Below are 17,940 nucleotides of genomic sequence, written 5' to 3'. Positions count from 1 at the left end.
AATGACCTAAAACAGTACCCATAAACTTCCTGGAAAGCAGAACCCTTGTACACACGCACCATTGAATCGCTTTTTCTTGTACCGCTTTGCTACCTTCACAAGCCCTGGTCACCAACAGCATATGGGAACTGTGTCCCACGGAATTAGTGACAAATACCTACGAAGCTAGGTAATCGCTGTCTTGACTCCCACATGCAGGGCCATACTCAATTGAGCTAGAGTAAAAGGTATCCACTATCACAAAGCGGTATAGTTTGGCGTTATCGCCCAACTTGACCGGTAAGTGAGTGCACCACTTTATTATTTACCACTTAATCGCAAACTTCTCGACAACGAACCATGTTAGGCTCCACCGGTGCGTCACATCTCTGTCGTAGCAACCTCAAAGCATGAGGTCCTTAGGAGGACGGCATGGGGTGAGCAGCTTTGATATGTGAGGTCTTGGCGCCACCAGTAGCACCTGGGCTTCTCGAGGCCAGCAACAGCCACGTCGGTCATGGGCAACCCATTACAGGTGGGCGAGAGGGAGAAGCCACATGCTCCGAAACCTCATACACATAGCCTTGTCACTCCTGGCACAAGAGTGGCAGTGATGTCATGGAAGGAACAACGACGATCTAGGGAGATGGTTAGGTCTCGGGAGGCATCAACACCAAAACCGATGCCACCGAGGTTTCATCAAACTTCAGCTTTGTCGACAACCGCTTCGGAACGACTGTGTGGTTGATAGATGCGTCATGTCTGATAAGAACGTGCTGGCGTGCAAATCAACCCAGGTATTTGGTGCGTACTAACTCTCCAGGACAACTGGCCAAGAATTCCCCTTTTTACGATGAACTAAAGCACCATTGCTTTAGCATTATCTGCCCTTCCTCACTACCATGTAACGTCAACGCTCGCTTGTTACTGCCCCATTTCGTCTCTTCGATTGACCAAATTATCGATGGCGCTTACGAAACGTGGCCAGATGCCACTCTCCACGATTTTCTTAAACCGTGAATAACACCTGACGGTTTTGTCTTCAGCCTCTGATTTGAGAGCCATGCAGTTGTCCGGTCCAAACCCCATCCATTTGTTTCCTTGGTCAAAAGGCTGCCATGGATCCTCACCATATGCAAATTTAATCCAAGCTTCGCACATCCGCTGTGCCAATTGTTTCTGTTTCTCGTCAAACTTTGGCTCACCATTTAGAAACACATAAAGCAGCTCGTGAGCGTGGTAAGCTGTACCATTCATGATGTTCGGTATGGTTGACAATTGGTCAAAATGGTAAGCATAGGTCTTCGGGAGTTTTGATTTGTGGACCGTCAACCAGTTTGGAATCTTGAAAGCCATATCGCCCCCCATTTCCTCTACAGCTGCCTTTACTTCTCGGTCAGCCGATGTATCCTCGATACCATACCAAAAGAGAATCCTCTCGACGTCTGACTCTGAGATGTACCTCGCTAACTGCGTTCGTATGATAGAATAGTTCACATGGTCGATATTTTCTCGAAAGATGATTCCTTCATGGAGAGTATTACCTACCATGTAAGATTTCAACCAAGCTGGGGGTGATGTAATATTGTATGGGGCTGGGACCTGCTTGTGGAAGTGTCCATCTGCGCAAGGGTTTCCCGTGCCATCGACTACCCCATGGACCCGTGTGGTCGCAGATGCTACATCTGTCTCAGACACTTCTCGTAACTTGTCCAACGCATTCTATTGACTCTTAATAGAAACTTCACGGAAACTCTGAGGATTCCTGGCCCTGGATCTCGACTCTTGAAATTAAAGTGTCGTTGCTCTGCATAGTTCGGAGCTAATCATTGCGCAGTTCAGCGGCCCATCACCGCGCGCCGACCTGCCTTTAAGGGCTAGTCCTTGGGACTTTGAGGAACCTTAACATCATCGCAATGCCTCTCGCTTATAGTCGACAGGGTCTATCAGTCTCGGCTGCGATAGACTTACTTCGCAAATTCCTGTCCTCAATAGTAGTCCTTCGTGATGTTACCTAACCTCTTCGCTGAAATACTATAGAATGAGTATACCATAATAGCTGGAGCATCAGAGTTGCATGACTTTTCAACTTGATTCGCGTGCGCATGATAAAGAACTACTAGGAAGTGTGATTGCCCAAAAGACATATCTATGCTAGGCATCTATATGCGCTCTCAAGCGACGTTCGCCCATGACAATAGTGTAGCTAGTTGACTACTACTCCGTACAATTTCCGTGCACCCAAAAACCAACTTGTCGTAGCGAGCAGAAACAGAGCCCCAAATGCCACAATGGCCCAATTCATTTCTGCTGCAGTTGGGTTTGGCATTGGAGGAAAGAAGAAAACCACGCTGATGAAGGCTGCAAAGCTGAGGCCAACGACATTGTAAATAAGGCCGAGCTTACCCAAGTTGTACTCTCGATCAGCCGGTAATCTATCTCTCCCAGCCCAAAGAAGAAATCCCACTGGGAGGGCGGAGGCCACTATCAAAGTGATCGTGGAAAGCGAGAGAACGGCCGTGAGTACATCTCTATTGAGCTTAGCATTAGTGTGAGCTTGAAGAACGCCGACATTGATGCCAGACCACTTACTCGGAAACAAAGAAGAAGATGCCGACAAGACTGACAACACCTGAAAGGCCGACAGTCGCTCGTACAGGCATTTTCCAGTATGTAGATATCTCTGCGAAATAGCTGCTGAATGGTAGACCATGATCACGCGCAAAGCCAAAGGTCAGGCGGCTTGCTGCTGTCATTATCGATGCTCCGCTAATGACACTGTTGACTTGGATGAGGATGAGAAGCGCTGCAGTGCCCTTATCCCCAAGAACATCATAGAGAACTTGGACGAATGGAATGCCAAATGTTGTGTTGAGCAACGAATCGTATGACTGAACACATGCGAAAACAACGACAAGGAAAACGATACCAGTAGCCGCACCGGTCCAAATTGACCACACCATTGCTTTAGGTCCATTGACCCCAGGATTTGGAAGTTCTTCAGTCATGTGTATCTGACGTTGGTCAGCATATAAGTGGTGCGTTGGTGTCCGGAGAACTGACCACAGAGTCAAAGGCTGTGAACCCATATGAGGCACTGAGCAGGCCCAAGAAGAACGCAAAACCATCTGGCCAGCCTGAGGTGTTGAACCATGTCCCAAATATAGCTTTCCCAGACTGAAAGCTTCCTCTATGGCTGGTGCATACCAACAAAGAAACCATCAAAGCCACAAAGATCAGCAGATTGCTGTACATCATGACTGTGTTGAAGATCGGAATCAGGCGATTGTAGCGAGTTGCAAGGATATTGAACAATGCAAAAATCCAGACTGTTGCTTCAAAAATCATAAAGTTTTGCCACGGTTTGATCTCGAAGTTCGGATGATACAGCTGGATGATGGCCACATAGAATGCCGCAGAGTACGTGGAAAAAGATGCTCAAAGAGACCACCATCCCGCGGTGTTGACCCATCCAGTAATGTATGACACGAGGCGGGAGGACGAGTGTTCTGGAGCGAGGCGTAGAATCCAGTATGCCTGTCCAAGCGAGGTTGGGTAGACAGAGAGAAGCTCGCCGACCGACGCTGCCAAACAGTACATACAAATACCGGCAATAACCAACTGGAAGATGTCATGTCAGCAAGGCTATCCTCGAGACTCTTCAAAGACATCTTTACCCCATAAATTAATGAGATAGAGCCGCCATTGTAAAGACCAGCACCAAGGCTGGCAGCTAGAGACACTAGGAAAGAAATCAGTCTTAACATTACTGCCCAAGAACTGTTGTGTACCAACCCCATGTGCCGAGGATACTGAAGGCCAGTGCAAGCATAGACCAGAACCCAAATTTCCTGACCATGAGCTGTTCATGACCAAGATTGGACAAGATTACATCGTCACAGTTTGCATCTTGGATAGATATTTTGGATGAAGAGCCGTCCATCACAGGTTGCGGTGCGGTCACAGATCTCTCTTTACTGATCTCCATTGTCGCCGGCAGGTGATTGTCGTCAGGAAACAAGTTGAGCTTTCCGCAGGTCCTTCATGATATACCCAGAAGAGGTGCACCAAGATGGGCTGGTGTTTCTTATCAGTTTGGAAATCTGAGAGCAACCTCGAACCCCACCTCTCCATCCTCAAGGGGCATCGATCGAGGGTTGACATGGAGGCTTTCACTCAGCTGTTGAACGGATAAAGTTGTGGAGAGATAGAGCGACGCCACCATTCCCAAAACGGCATGTCGAAACGCGCTGACAAGGTTTGTGGAGTGGACCCCTTCTATGTGGACTTACGAAGTATGCTGAAGTGTGGAAGTTAGCTCGAAGGCAACCTCCGCACCTGCTGACTATCTCCACAACGGGACTCATCGAAGTGCGTTGGGAAACGAGGAGCATTTCTGGTGCGTTTTCGGCAATGTCTGGCATCCAGCCAGGAGTCATGACATATCGACTGATAAATGTATAATCACGGGCCCTCCACGGAGAGCAGGCGGTCAAAGTTCCAGTCGCGTCCTGAAAGCTGATGGTAATCCGAGTTTGCTCCGATTCTTCCGGACATACGTGAAGTGATCTCGGACGATGATCATTTCTATTGAGTCTGCAACCATGTTATTGAGGAGGAGTACTTGAGCGCCCGCACTGCAGGACTGCCCTTACTAACCGTTCATACAGATCAAATTTCAGAAGCAGCTCAACTTTTGAGCTCTGCTTTCTCAGACGACCCTTTGATACGATATTTTCGACCCGGCGCTCCTCGATGGGAGCTCTGTAATCAGGATTGGCAATATCGGCGGATTGAACGTGCGAGGCTGAGGGGTTACGTGTTAGTTCACGATACTCCTGCAGCTCCTGCAGCAGTTTGTGGCATCAAGACTGTTGCATGTGCGACAGAGGTGACTGGGTATGTTGAGAGGACGTCAGAATGTGCAGGGATAGGTATTTTGTATCCTCCTGGAGAACAGAGACCAAAGAGTTGGCGAGAATGGGTAGAACTAGCCTTCATCTGGCTCAAGGACTGTATAGTTCCCACCCACGACGATGGCTCAAGCTTGAGTGTGAGAGGCAAAGATAAAATCTCTCTGAAGCTTGCTAATAACCATCAGAGAATCGAGACATTCTTCAAAGAGCACTATATTGCGCGGAATAAGTGCGTGCCTGGTAACGACTCCTGGGAACTAGAGGTAATAGCAGTGGATCCAAAATACCAAGGGCAAGGCATAGGAGGAACTCTTATAAGGCAAGCTCTTGCCTTGGCCGATGGTCATGATATCTACCTGGAGTGTACCGCAGCTCAAAACCTCCCTTTGTACGAAAAATTCGGGTTTCGGACTGAATGCACCATCAACATTCCGTTTGAAGGGAATATCGGTGGCAATATGAGCACCACTATGGGCACATGCCTTGTCGTGTACTGCATGGTCAGAAAGGCTGGGCTTGAATCCTTCAACTGAAGGTAGATGTGCCGATGTCGACAAAACGTCTGCTGGAACACGTCGCTTGGCCATGGCCATATGATCTTTGAGCTTACAGTAAACTGATCTCTAGGCTCAAATGCTGAGCAACTTCATCTGCATTCAGCAGTGGATGCTGCCAGAGATAGTTCAACACCTGCAACAGACCTTGAGCTTGAACAGTCGAAGTATGATGTCGTTTCAGAGTATGAAGGGTGTCAGAAATGAAAGTTTTCTGTGCAACGGTAAGCGCCGAAGCATGAGAGCCAACACTGAACAATGGAAATAATAGTGCTGATGGATCTTCAACTCCAGCACGTTGAGTAAGCACAGAGTATCCGTCAATATGGGCAATTGATTGGGAGATAAGGGATTTCAATGCCGGTGCCGGTTGTTCGACAGGATTTGAATTGGAGGTCCTTTGTTTGCTTCGCATAGAAAGGATTCCTGCCAGACGATACATATTCCATAGAAGCCACTGAGTCGTATCACCTTCGGCATCGCACCACATCCACAGACTATTTTCTGTGTTCTCGCTATCAAATTCAGCCAAGAGTTGAATTAAGCTGCGAGGAAGACCAGTTGCTGTTTCAATACCGTCATTTCTTATGGCCGGTGGCCGTGAGTCAGCGTGTGACTGTTTCCAGACATGTAATATTGGTGTTTTCCGGCCCACGACAAAGCGTGGTAAGTCCATAACACCCATTACCTCGACGAAATGGACAACGGACAAGGACAAATTGTGAGATCCTAAGTAATACTGCTCAAGCATCGAATAAAGACCTTGTAAGTGAAAAGTCCAGTGCATGCCTCGGGTTATCTATCGTCATGTCAGCGGGATGCTGCAGAATATGTATGACTATAGAAAGGTACCCCAATCGTGCAAAGCAGCAAACATGCTGCCAGCAGTCCTTCGTTGGATTGGAGAGTGGGATCTTCCAATTCTTTGCGAAATTCATAGATGGCAGCAGAATAGGCCTCTTCAAACAGAGCAGTATCAGTAGCGCCATCAATTGTAAGTTGTAGTGCCACGCAACAAGCTCTGAGTGCATTTGACTGAGCAAGCAATGGAATGACAGGATGGATGACTGGCGGCGGTTTCGATAGCAGAGTGAGGTAGGTGAAACCCTCAGTGATGACTGGACCTCGAAGTTAGAATGCATTGAGACGTAGGATCATACCGAATCCGCATTGTGAGTACACTTGTTTTGGAACTTACAGCGATGGAGCAGATCTCCTTGGATGGCTTCTGTGAGTAACATGAATGATGAGGAGGTTGAGTATGGGAGAAGATGCAAAGACTCGGCAGTATCACGCCTCTCCTGCACAACAGCTTTAGACTTTGCCAGAGGGCCCCTTGCTGCGACTCCAACATCCCACTGCAAACGGATGGCGTACCCTTCACATTCGATACCTGCTTGTTGACAACGTGCGCATAGAGGCCTTGCTTCGTCGCACTTCTTCCTGCGACGCTTGCAAGTCCAACATCCCGATCTTGTTCTCTTGGTGATTTTGACGTCATTGGCCATTAGTCGCATGAACTGACCATGTAAGCTGATGCGTGTCTGACTTTTGGTCTAGCGAACTCCCTAGGTACTATGGCTGATGTCAGGTGTGCCAATGTGCACTAACTACCATGGGAGAGTAGTTCAACCTCAATGAAAGAGCTCAAGAATGTTGAGGAAAGTGGTTGTTCTTGGATCGTGCACAAGCCATCCAGCGAAACCCTGGAGATACGATAAGGATAAGTTGTCCCGCACGTCTAATTACTTGGAGCTACCTACGTAAACTTCAGATGTTCAGGTTTTGTATAGGTACTAGGTAAATAGCTTAGAAGAGACAGGCTTCATGTATCCTGTTTGGTAATCACTCCAATTGTCCTCAATACCTCAGTAGGTACTTCGCTCGCCGATGATGGATGACCACAATTCAATCCATTCTTACGGGGAAGGTTAGCCGATCAGTCTTACATGACCTCCCCATCCGAGCCTCCCTGAGGTACCCGGCCTTCAAGTTTTAACTTAGGCCGACGATTCCTCGATTTAGGCATGGGTTAAACCCCCCTCCTCATCCCTAGATGTCTACTCTACGTAGGTAATGAGGGCGGTGTGTCTGGGTATCGATCATGCTGCTTTACCCAGTGCCCAGTGCTTACGGAGTACCTGCCTCGCCTCATGCATGACACCTGTATCGGTTGTTCGAGAATATATTTGAGCTTCGCCCCACGATTCGCTCCATCGGCCAGGGATCTTGTGTCTCGTATGGCTCGCCCCAATCACCTCCGCCACTCTCTCACTACAACTAGGGAATGAAACGTGAACTAGCTGCAAGGCCAGCCGATCTCAAAATAATTGTCACAATCAGAATTCAGGGCCAAGTTATGAGGGGTGCATTGTTTCATCAAGGTGAGCTGCCCTCGAAATCATCACTAACTATGGTCAGTTGCTTTGTTCTACGAAGTCGCACAATCTTTGCAATATCAGGAACCCACTTCCTTTGTTCTTGATATATAACATTCTTTATTGGTCTATTTTGAAACTTATACTGTTGAGTGTTCGTTGAGGTCCGTCTTTATCAACGCAATATATCCTTTTGTCTCGCGCGACGGCATTGCTGTTTGTTCCAATTCGAGAGTCCGTTCATTCAACAATACATACTGGACGACATGACTGCATGACATAAAGTCATTGTGTTTGCCAGTTATCCGAATCAAGTAACTCTCTAACCAATAGTATTTTTTTCTGTCCAATCTTCAAATCGTTTTCTGTCACTATAGCCACAACTTCGACCTTCTTACGCGCAGATCTTGCACGTCTACATACAGCCAAAAACTCAAAAACCCCAAACCAGCCTTACTTAATCAAAGATGAGATCCTCGATTGCCGGAGCCTTGCTCTTCGCTACTATTCCGCTGCTAGTTGCTGCTCAGAACGGTACCACCCAGAACGGCACCGCACCACCGGCGACAATATTCGTGGCTGGGTATGATGGTTTCGTGCGAACCTTGGCTCTGACTGGAGAAGGAAACTCCTCGGCGTTGACACTCGTCAATCAGACAGATGGCTGCGGAGCCAATCCTTCATGGCTCAACATCGAGATCACCAAGCAGCGCGTCTGGTGCTTGGACGAAGGCTTCGTCGCAGGCTTCGGAACTCTCAACTCATTGGACATTGAGGACAATGGTATTCTCAGGCCAGTGGAGCATCGCAACGTATCCGCTAGTCCCGTCCACAGCAGGATATATAACGGCGGCAAAAACATAGTGCTCGCACAGTTTGGTAACGCCGAGACAAGTGGGATTCGCGGTGGCTTGACTGTTCACAGTATTGGTGACAACGGTGTGCTGGGCGCATCGACTAACATCACCTTTCCTGGCCTTTCAGCACCAGGGCCACGACCGGGTCAAGCCTTACCACGAGCCCATGGCGTCTTTTCAGATCCAGAGGACAAGAATCTCGTAGTCCTCGACTATGGTGCAGACTTGATCCGCATTTATAAACAAGAGACGGATGGCAGTTTGACTGAGGGTGCAGTGACCAGGCTTGCGCCGGGCACTGGTCCTCGCCACGCGAGATTTTTTCAACACTCGGCAAACCCACAACTTTACCTGTTTGTGCTTTCTGAATTTCAAAACACCATCTCCACATTCAATGTGAGCTACGATGACGACAAGTTGGTCCTCACAGGACCAAGTCGAGTCATCGACACCTTTGGTGGTTGGGGAGATGCGACTACACTTCAGAACGCCAAAGCAGCGGAAATCAGGGTCACCTACGACAACAAGTTCGTGATTGTGTCCAATCGTAATGACACGACTTTCCCAGATTCGGACTCCTTGACCACCTTCACAGTCAATGCCGATGGTAGCCTCGTCCCAGTCCAGATCGCTGCTGCTGGGGGCAAATTCCCTCGCTCCTTTCAAGTCAATCTCAAAGGTGACAAGGTCCTCGTCGCCGCTCAGACAGACTCAAAAGTCATTGTGCTGGCGCGAAATCCCCAGTCGGGACTCATCTCCGGACCTATCGCCTCGTTGGCCATTGATACCACTATCGATGGTGTACCGGCCGGTCTTCCAGCTGCCATTTGGAATGAGTAAATCTTTAGCAAGCCCGTTGTTTTGCCTTGAAGGAGTTCATATGACCGCATCGTCGCGTGCCTACAGTAGCTATCTACCCGAATTAAACTTAGCTATACCCATAAACTTTATTCTCAACTTGTGTGTTATGCTGCTACCTGTTCAGTGATCCATTATGCGCTATCCAGATTAACAACTAGTTAACGCCTTTTCTTAGGCTTTCACCTTGGAGAGAAAATTGTTTCAAGGCTGTAACATCCAAATACGTGGCAGAATGTACTACCTAATCGTGAATAATTGGTGCCACATGGACCATACTCACTGGGAAGCCTGGGAACACTAGTTAAAAGGATCTACAGGTGTTGTAAATATGGAGTTTTCGGTACTACAATTGAGTTTTACGAGTAGGTGGGTTTTTACTTAAAGTACCTCCTAGGTAGTTAGTAGTTAACTAACATATGGAGGATCTGATGATAGGCTAGCAATTTTAGGATAAGGACTGCTACAAAGAGGCTCGGGGCCCGAGGGCCAAGGCGCCCTTAGGTTCATCTCTCCGGTTTGCTTGGTCCTGACTGGTCAATGCACATCCGTAGCACAACCACTTGTTGCCTGGTGCTTAGTCCAGAGCCACCACCCCAAAATGTTCGGAGGAGATTCAGCCTTGTTGTTGTCCTCAGCCCAAACCTCAGCCTGTTCTTTTCTCTTCATGATGTCTGAGGAGCCCAGGTACTGTACAGCACTGTACGACATGCATCGCTTTGAAGTCAACTCTTTATCACTATTTGTATTCTCGCGAGGACGATCGAACTTCGACGGCCTGATCTCGAAGAAATAGGCCGCGTTCAAGGTCGTCATTGCCGAGCTGGAGCTGTCATGCCTGGCATCTACCGCAACCTTGCGACAGATCGCGCCTTCAAAGAACTACAGGGTGGACTCTTTCTGAATGATAAAGATACGCATTCGAGGATTGAAGTATTCGTCACCGAGCCCAAAACCAAGCTCGAATTCGAATGGCAACATGTTTCAGCGCGGGCAGATAACACGAATGACAGACTTGGTGGGTTCGATCCCGGGCAACACTACTCACAAATGGAACAAGATACGTCAATTCCACCGTTTCACACCGCCAAAGTAGCCCTTTCAACCATATCTGCACTCCAAGAGCATACTCGGACCTCATTACCATTATGCGCTCTCTTCATTCGAAAGCGAAATTCTTTCTCAGAGTTATCCATATCTTCAACATTTTTCAACCAACTTTGCAATGAAATATCCATTCCCCGGGAATTTCAAGACTATATACTGTACTTCGGCAGACGAGGGTACGAGGTCGAGATCTCGCCGCCTCCTTTCGACCTGGACGGCTTAGTGACGCAATCAGGGAGCAGCAACCCAACTTGGATGGCCATGGGTGTCGTTCGCTTCATGGAAGACAACGGTCGGGTCAATATTGAAAACCCCAGTAAACAATGGTCAATTCGCCAGACTGCGCTGTTCTCTAGGTATGATCAGCAGCAGGTTAAAGCTTTTTGGCTGTTCATTTCGATTTCTAATTCAGTGGAGTCTTTACTTGACGAAATTTGGACATCACCTGAACATGACACCTCCTCTCCATGGCAGACACTGTACACACTATATCACTATGCAGCATGCAATTGGAGGCCTTACGTTGTGGCATTGATGCATGAACTTGAGCGACACGAAATGGAGCTTTTAGGTACCGCACCCGATAACACTGGTCCAGTCCCTTTGCCTGGCGCAGAAGAACGACAAGCTCTCCTGATCCTAGAGAGGCAGGTCTCTACAGCAAAATTGGGAATCCAGTCTACAAAGGCCGATGTGGAATTCTTGCAGACACAACTTCAGAGCTACGACTTTGGTGGTCGCAAGGATGCAAGTGCGTGGGGTCGACATTTCACTGGAATCGTGCGAAATTTGAATGTCAATCTCATGCGCGTCGAGGAAATGTATCTACGTTTGGAGAGTCTTACGACATTAGTGTCAAGTTTTCTGGACCTGAATGGTAGCCATGCGCTGCGAGTGTTATCCGAAGAATCGAGGTACGAGAACGAGACAATGCGTAAATTAAACCAAAGGATGGCTGAACTCGCCGAAAAGAATGCAGAAGAAGCAGTGACGGTGACGGTCCTGGCAACTTTGACCATGATCTACCTGCCTTTCACAGTCGTCAGCAATTTCTTCTCAACGTCCTTTGTTGGAACGGTCACATCATCAAACAGGATCTTCGTCACGCAGGATTGTTGGATACTATTTGTCATTTCAGTCGGTTTGACCTTTTTGACTTTTTATGTCTGGAAAACGTGGACGCGGCTCAAGGTCAGACACCAATACCCATTTTGGTGGCCATTACTGGGCATTATGCGACCGAAACGATTTTCAGAGAAGGATCATTTGGAGCCACGGGAAGATTATGACTTCCGAAATGTGATCCTCTCTGAAGACACGAATTAGAGACCTTTTCAAGCTCACTTAAGAGTGCAAACCTAGATTTTGCGGAAGGCAACCGACTCTTGCAGGGGTGGAAACACGGCATTCACTTTTCACTGTGTGGGTAAGGATTACGCTTTTACCACTGGACACAAATCCATTCATTTTGGAAGAGCGTGTTGGATGCTGCAAAGGCGTTCAAAGTGTATTCTAGTGCACGCTTGTCTGGTGAGATACTAAGTCGGATTTGATTATCCAATGTCTACACTGAGGTGTTCATGAAATAATTTGAGATTTCTTCACCATTCTTGCAGGAGTGGTACATCATCACTGGCATCTCCGTCCGAAGCCCCGTCTTCCTCCCCAACCTCATATGACGATTGAGTCGCTGAACTTACATGATCTGTATCTTGAGCGTGAAATGCTTCAGGAACGTCGACTCCGAAGCGTATATCCTGCGTAGAGCCAGTATCGTACTGTCCGAACACGTACTTCAACCCGAGCCCCTCCACACTCTTATGCAGATCCGTAATGCTCATTCTCTCTGGATGTGGAATCTTTTCCATGTGTTGAAACATGCTGCTGCGGTAAAAGAAGAACAGCACGTTCTCCCGGGGATCTGTTGAAATTGGGAAGGTGAATCTTTTGCGAGGTATTCCAAGGACAATTGTTGAGACAATATAGAAGGTTCTGAAGCTCAGCAAAATATACAGAACGGGCCAATTGGTATCGAATGCACCGCTTATATGAATCTATCTAACTTAATTAGCCTTCCAGTAAGCATAATACCTGATAGAACCCCCACAAGCTAGAAATGTCCAATCCACTCCCCTCCTATAGCAGTTAAGGCATACGACATACACGGGTGCCAGTACGCAATAGTAATCCTCCCAGCGAAAGAAGGCTACTTATTCCCGGCCAACTTCAAGCCATCAAGGCGCCATTTCTGCTAAGTCGTTGACAGATGACCAACATGAAAGGTGAAGAGAAAGTGAAGCTCTATATTTACAACTTTCTGAAGCAACATTAAAGATTCGAAGGGCCACTCCTCAGCAACTGCAGTCGACGCTTGCCATTTAAGCCCATGGATATTTCCTCGCGAGCAGTCATCGATATACTTAATTCCGAGGGGAGCGAGTCAGCATCTATTCGCAATTAGTACGATGTGCATAGCCATACATGGGCAATGGCAACGATTGATGGACCGCCTCCAAGCAGCGACATACCGAAGGAATACCGGGTGACACTACATGCCACTCGTCTCCTACACGTTGAATGTAATACAAAGACTTAGTAATACCATGTTCTGCCAGGATCTCCTTGAGGTCTGATTTGCTGATATCACTGCACTTGAATCTTTGCTTTACCAAATCTGGCCTTCCGTCGGGCATGATGGCGACTTGAGACGTCGTTGAGACAAAGAAAATTGGGCTTGGATGGGTCTGATATTCGAAGACGTGTTTTGGATTGGAATTAAGGATCTCTTTTATATTTAAATTTCGGCAACTCAGGGTGGTAACGAGAAGCCTTGTTGAGGCTCATCTCGTCTCGTTTTATAGGCTGCCTTGTTTCGCCCGATTGTTTGCCTCGAGTAGAGTCAGTACTGTGATTGCGAACGGGCGTTAGACGTCCTGCCAGAGAGTCATTCATTGTGATGAATGCGACCAGGAATATTCAGTCACTTCAAAGAGTCTTTGTCAATCTCACCAGCATACTTGATCTGATTGCTAGAAGGTTGAAGTCATGTCATCATCATACGTGGCGTAGATGATCGAGGCTGGGCCGTCAGCGCGAGGAACGGCTCGCATTCACCGGGAAATCTGGCGCGACGCATTGTGGTTGCCTTTAACCTGTGAAGTGCAGGTAGACTCGCCTCACATTGTCTGCTTGGTAAAAATGAGACCCTACACCAACTCCCCGGCTCACGCGGAAGAGGAAAGCTGCCGACCGTTGACTTGTTCTCGTCCTTGAGCGAGTGCATCAATTTCTCCCTATGTATATTCTAGAGTTTATCATGTTCTCAGCAGAGTTCTCCATCTTGGCGCGAGTGAGAGGCCTTGGTATCAGTGTCAAAGCATTTCCGGCTCGGCAGGAAGTTGGTATCGAAATAGATGGGCAAAGAAAGGCTGTTGTGATATGTCACTTGTGAGTTATTGTCATCGAGTCGCTTGCTACCTCCGGAGGTCCGGATTTCATTGCTAGTCGTCAGGCTAAGTATTTGAGCTACGAACAGCTTCCAAGTTTGATATACTTTGGGTTCTTCTGGCTGTAATTTTATGCTGATCGTTGTCCTTGTTTCAAGTCGTCTTATTGGGCAAGCACTCTCCCGTGCTTTGCTTATAGACAGGCACCTGGAGTTCCCTTGCTCAGGTGCTCGCTCCGATGCATCTTATTCGCAGGACCTGAGAACATCCTACAACCAATACACCGAAATTGAAAATTAGCAACGTATTCAATTGGCTTCAGGATGATGTCTGCTGCAAAGTTTGAAGGTCCAAACTCTCACAAGGGAGTGTCACTCACATCTGAGAGAATGTGAGGTGCAACAATGTAAAAGTTTCCGTTCTTATACTACTCCATGCTCAAAATCCGCTGTTAGTCGTTCATCAGATAGGTAGGGGGACCACGAGTAATTAGGATCATCTCGCTTCCAAGGGTGATCCGGTACTAGACTTACATGTACTTCCCACTCTTCTGGCCGGAACTTCGAGCGCAGATAACGTTTCAACTTGTCCTCCTTGAGGTAGCGGGCTGAGACTTGCTGAGGATTTCTCTTCAAAAGCTCTTTGAACGCACTGCTGGTGATTGAATGCCCACTGCTGCTGTTGGCAGTGCTTAAAGTGGAGGACCTGCTAATACCATCAGAATCAAAGGATGGTTTGTAGGATGTCTGTTGATCAGGAGACATGGTAGATACACTGAGTTGCGACTTGTAAGTTGGCCAAATCTTGATGATGATGTGAATTTGGAGGAGGAAATCTAGAAAGGTCGAGCTGAGGCCCACTGAATGAGGTCGATAACATAGCATTTAGAAACAGGCAAATGAAGGCTGCTGACCCATGCAGCCTTCGAGTACGCTGCTTTGCGCCCGGTTGCACACACACATGTCGATGTGTACATCCTAGCACAGTGCCTAGGCAGTATCCACTGTATCAATGCAGTACGAATGTGGCCGACCTACCTGCAGGTCTACTGGCTACTTGGAGATTCTGATTGATTGCCAAAGATGATGGTGCCCAAGCTTAGAGTGCCCAAGCTGCATTTGCTGGTAAACGAGTGCTGCGTGTTGCGTTACGTGGGGAGCATCCGTTTGTACAATAGTTTAAACCTCAGGTATGAGAACGCCCAGAAATGTATTGATTTGCCCGATACCGTGCAACGTAACGCTATTCAAGTTGTTACACCTCACAAAATACCAAACTGCATGTTTTGGGAGGCTGGAGCGTGCATACCCGCCGTGTTCGTCTCACTTCCACATACGGGCAACAGCCCCGGAGAGTCATCCTCCAGGCTTGCTGTGTCCCTCCCTGCCACCGTCGGCAGATAGAAGGCTGCTAACTACTAAGAGATGACACCGGCACGATCAAGTCATGTCCGATAGAGTTTTCTGATCATCAGTGCTAGTATAAAGTTCAGCTGACGCAACAAAGAACATGGCAGACAGAGGACATACGTCCAAATCGACAGCGATGGGTGGACGAAATCACGTCAAAAGTTCATTGGTAAAAGGAGATATAAGATGCACCCCAACTCCAGGTTTTCATCTTCGAAGTGCCTCGATTTGGCGCTAGAGAAAGTGAGCATGATGTCAGCAGAAGGGAAACCGAAGGAGTAGAAGAGGAATCTTGACAGTCCAGACAGTCTGCACAGAACATACCGATTCAAGAGGTTGCGGTGCCTCGACCTTCCATGTATTCAGCTGGCGCTTGACGGTGTATTCGGAGTCCTTGTGAAGCGCTTTCAGCAGTGTCTCTAGCCTTGATCTGTCGATGTAGCGGCTATCGAATGTTTGCACGCTGGTATGTCCCCGTGCTATAGGCATGGTGTACTCTAGTAAAACTGTTCAAAAGTTGCGGAAAGCTTGGTGAAGAAGATGCGGACTGAGCAATTTATGTTCACCGCCGTGGCGAGCTCAAAGTGCTCGGCGTGGCAAAAGCGAAGGGCAAACATACCACCGACTGTTGACTCCCGATGACATTTATTCGAGTGGCTGTGGGACAGAGCTTGGGGGCGCAAGGACCTAGAACAGCCGGCGGGTGACAAACAGGTATTTTCAAGGGGTACAAGAACGAAACGCCACTAGTAGACCGGTTGACTGGGCTAGCATTCCTAGATATCATGGGGTAGGACACCATTGTCATGGTATCTCCTCGACAAAAAGCTAGTGAAGAGATTAGAGACAGCGACTCATATATCTACCAATGATAGCGATCTCTGTTTGCTCCGGTTGTCAGGCATTTCGATGCAATCAAACCTCGTGTTCGTCCGGCGAAGTTGTCAACACTCAGCCACGATGCCTAGCAATTTGCTGTGTGGCAGGGATGGATGCCCACGACGCCTTTTTTGCTTCCGGCACAATCATCCTGGGTGGTACAAGAAGTCGCCAAAGTCACCATGCCATGCACACTGACACAATCACCGTTTGCAAGACAAATAATTACGGAAACTAGGTCCAAGCCAGATGGTTTCGCGAAATAGGCAGATGGCCTGTGTTCAATTCCGCTAAGTTGATCGCACCGCCGAAAGGTTGAGATCTTATCGGCCAGACCAGTAGTAGTAAGTCGCTGTCTGACCAACTCAGGTACTCAATTGCTAGCAAGGTGTTCGATTTTTATGTCTCGATTTGCGCACTGTAGTCCAAGAGGCTATCAAATTCCCTGTGATCAAGTAAAAGGGCTCTGTTAGTCAAATATGCGGCCACTACAGCCTGCATGGTTAATTCGCCTGAGATCATCCATCCACTGCACCACCACCAGAGAACCTCTGCGCATGGTCAATGCATCTGATAGTCACTATCTTCCAGCCTTCGCCAACCAGCAAGAGCAGCGACTTTAGGATTCGACCGGACAGACGAAGTACACTATTCTTCACTCTACTTCAACCACAACCACCACGAGTGATGGGCTCAATAAGGTCAACGCGAGATCTGGCATTGATCTTTCACCGCTGCTGTGAGCTTTCTGAAGAACTTTTCATGATGAGTTAACGATCTCGAAGGCTCTCCCGACGGGCAACACCCCAAGCCGACTGCGGAGTCTCTGTTTGACACTTTCAGCTACAGCCTTACCAACTCATATGCATGATTCAAACTGATCCCTACCGTGGCTGCAGCAGATTTCCCGTGTATGCGACGCAGTGAGTAGCTGCAGCTACGGATTTTGGAATCCTGGATTTTGTTCGCTTCTCATCCACAGAAGACCCTGGTTCGACTGACAACATGGAGGTTCTCATGCACTTGATGCTCTTCGAGAGATGTGCCCTCAGCCTGCCCCACCCCGACACATTCATCCTCCTCAAGCTTCGAAGCCTTGACCCTGCTCGTGCAAAGCCTCCGCCCACACTGTTTGTCGAGGACGTTTCTCAGAAGTGGATGCAGCTCGTGGTGATCTCTAGCTCGAACATATAAACATGTTAACTCTCCTTTGCTATGGCAAGCTCCAAATCTCCGGCCCGAGCCTTCAGGATTTGCAACCTGAAATCATTTCTGAGGGCACACCCAACGAGAAGTGAAAAGAGATGCATGGTTTGGATCTTGTCCTCTTGTATGATTCATCGTCTGTCTGGTAATGTATGTTCCATCCTCAGAGTCCAACAAAAACCATATCACTCTTGCCATCGTCGCCACAAGCAACGCCCGAAGCTCAAACACAAGAGAATGCAAAAAGGCTCACCCTATTTGGATTACCACTGCGGTGACAAATAATCACAGCGACCACCTCAGCCTCAGGAGTTCATTATCTTCTTGTTTCGCCAAGGTCTTCTACGCCAA

The 17,940-nt window shown here is 48.0% G+C and overlaps 6 protein-coding genes across 6 annotated transcripts; 2 read left to right on the top strand and 4 right to left on the bottom strand.

The window, feature by feature from the left end:
- Positions 1-903: 903 nt before the first annotated feature.
- Positions 904-1,335, bottom strand: LTR84_007314 (uncharacterized protein; the record flags this gene model as incomplete). The annotated part of the gene is made up of 1 exon (XM_064850867.1): positions 904-1,335. The coding sequence occupies one exon, from the start codon at positions 1,333-1,335 to the stop codon at positions 904-906; it is 432 nt and encodes a 143-aa protein (XP_064702533.1).
- Positions 1,336-5,501: 4,166 nt separating this feature from the next.
- LTR84_007313 (uncharacterized protein) lies at positions 5,502-6,134 on the bottom strand (the record flags this gene model as incomplete). The annotated part of the gene is made up of 1 exon (XM_064850866.1): positions 5,502-6,134. One exon carries the CDS (start codon positions 6,132-6,134, stop codon positions 5,502-5,504), a length of 633 nt encoding a protein of 210 aa, XP_064702532.1.
- Positions 6,135-8,294: 2,160 nt separating this feature from the next.
- LTR84_007312 (uncharacterized protein) lies at positions 8,295-9,524 on the top strand (the record flags this gene model as incomplete). The annotated part of the gene is made up of 1 exon (XM_064850865.1): positions 8,295-9,524. One exon carries the CDS (start codon positions 8,295-8,297, stop codon positions 9,522-9,524), a length of 1,230 nt encoding a protein of 409 aa, XP_064702531.1.
- Positions 9,525-10,376: 852 nt separating this feature from the next.
- On the top strand, positions 10,377-11,975 carry LTR84_007311 (uncharacterized protein; the record flags this gene model as incomplete). Its single annotated transcript, XM_064850864.1, has 1 exon — positions 10,377-11,975. One exon carries the CDS (start codon positions 10,377-10,379, stop codon positions 11,973-11,975), a length of 1,599 nt encoding a protein of 532 aa, XP_064702530.1.
- A 2,547-nt stretch (positions 11,976-14,522) lies between these two features.
- On the bottom strand, positions 14,523-14,859 carry LTR84_007310 (uncharacterized protein; the record flags this gene model as incomplete). The annotated part of the gene is made up of 2 exons (XM_064850863.1): positions 14,523-14,543; positions 14,629-14,859. 2 exons carry the CDS (start codon positions 14,857-14,859, stop codon positions 14,523-14,525), a joined length of 252 nt encoding a protein of 83 aa, XP_064702529.1.
- An 852-nt stretch (positions 14,860-15,711) lies between these two features.
- On the bottom strand, positions 15,712-15,993 carry LTR84_007309 (uncharacterized protein; the record flags this gene model as incomplete). The annotated part of the gene is made up of 2 exons (XM_064850862.1): positions 15,712-15,738; positions 15,829-15,993. The coding sequence occupies 2 exons, from the start codon at positions 15,991-15,993 to the stop codon at positions 15,712-15,714; spliced, it is 192 nt and encodes a 63-aa protein (XP_064702528.1).
- Between the last annotated feature and the right edge of the window lie 1,947 nt (positions 15,994-17,940).

The sequence above is a fragment of the Exophiala bonariae genome (assembly GCF_035927105.1).
Source record: "Exophiala bonariae strain CCFEE 5792 chromosome Unknown scaffold_28, whole genome shotgun sequence".
NCBI classification, from domain to species: Eukaryota; Fungi; Ascomycota; class Eurotiomycetes; order Chaetothyriales; family Herpotrichiellaceae; genus Exophiala; species Exophiala bonariae.
The sequence above is the reverse complement of the archived record's forward strand: the minus strand, read 5'-3'. Positions and strand labels throughout refer to the sequence as shown.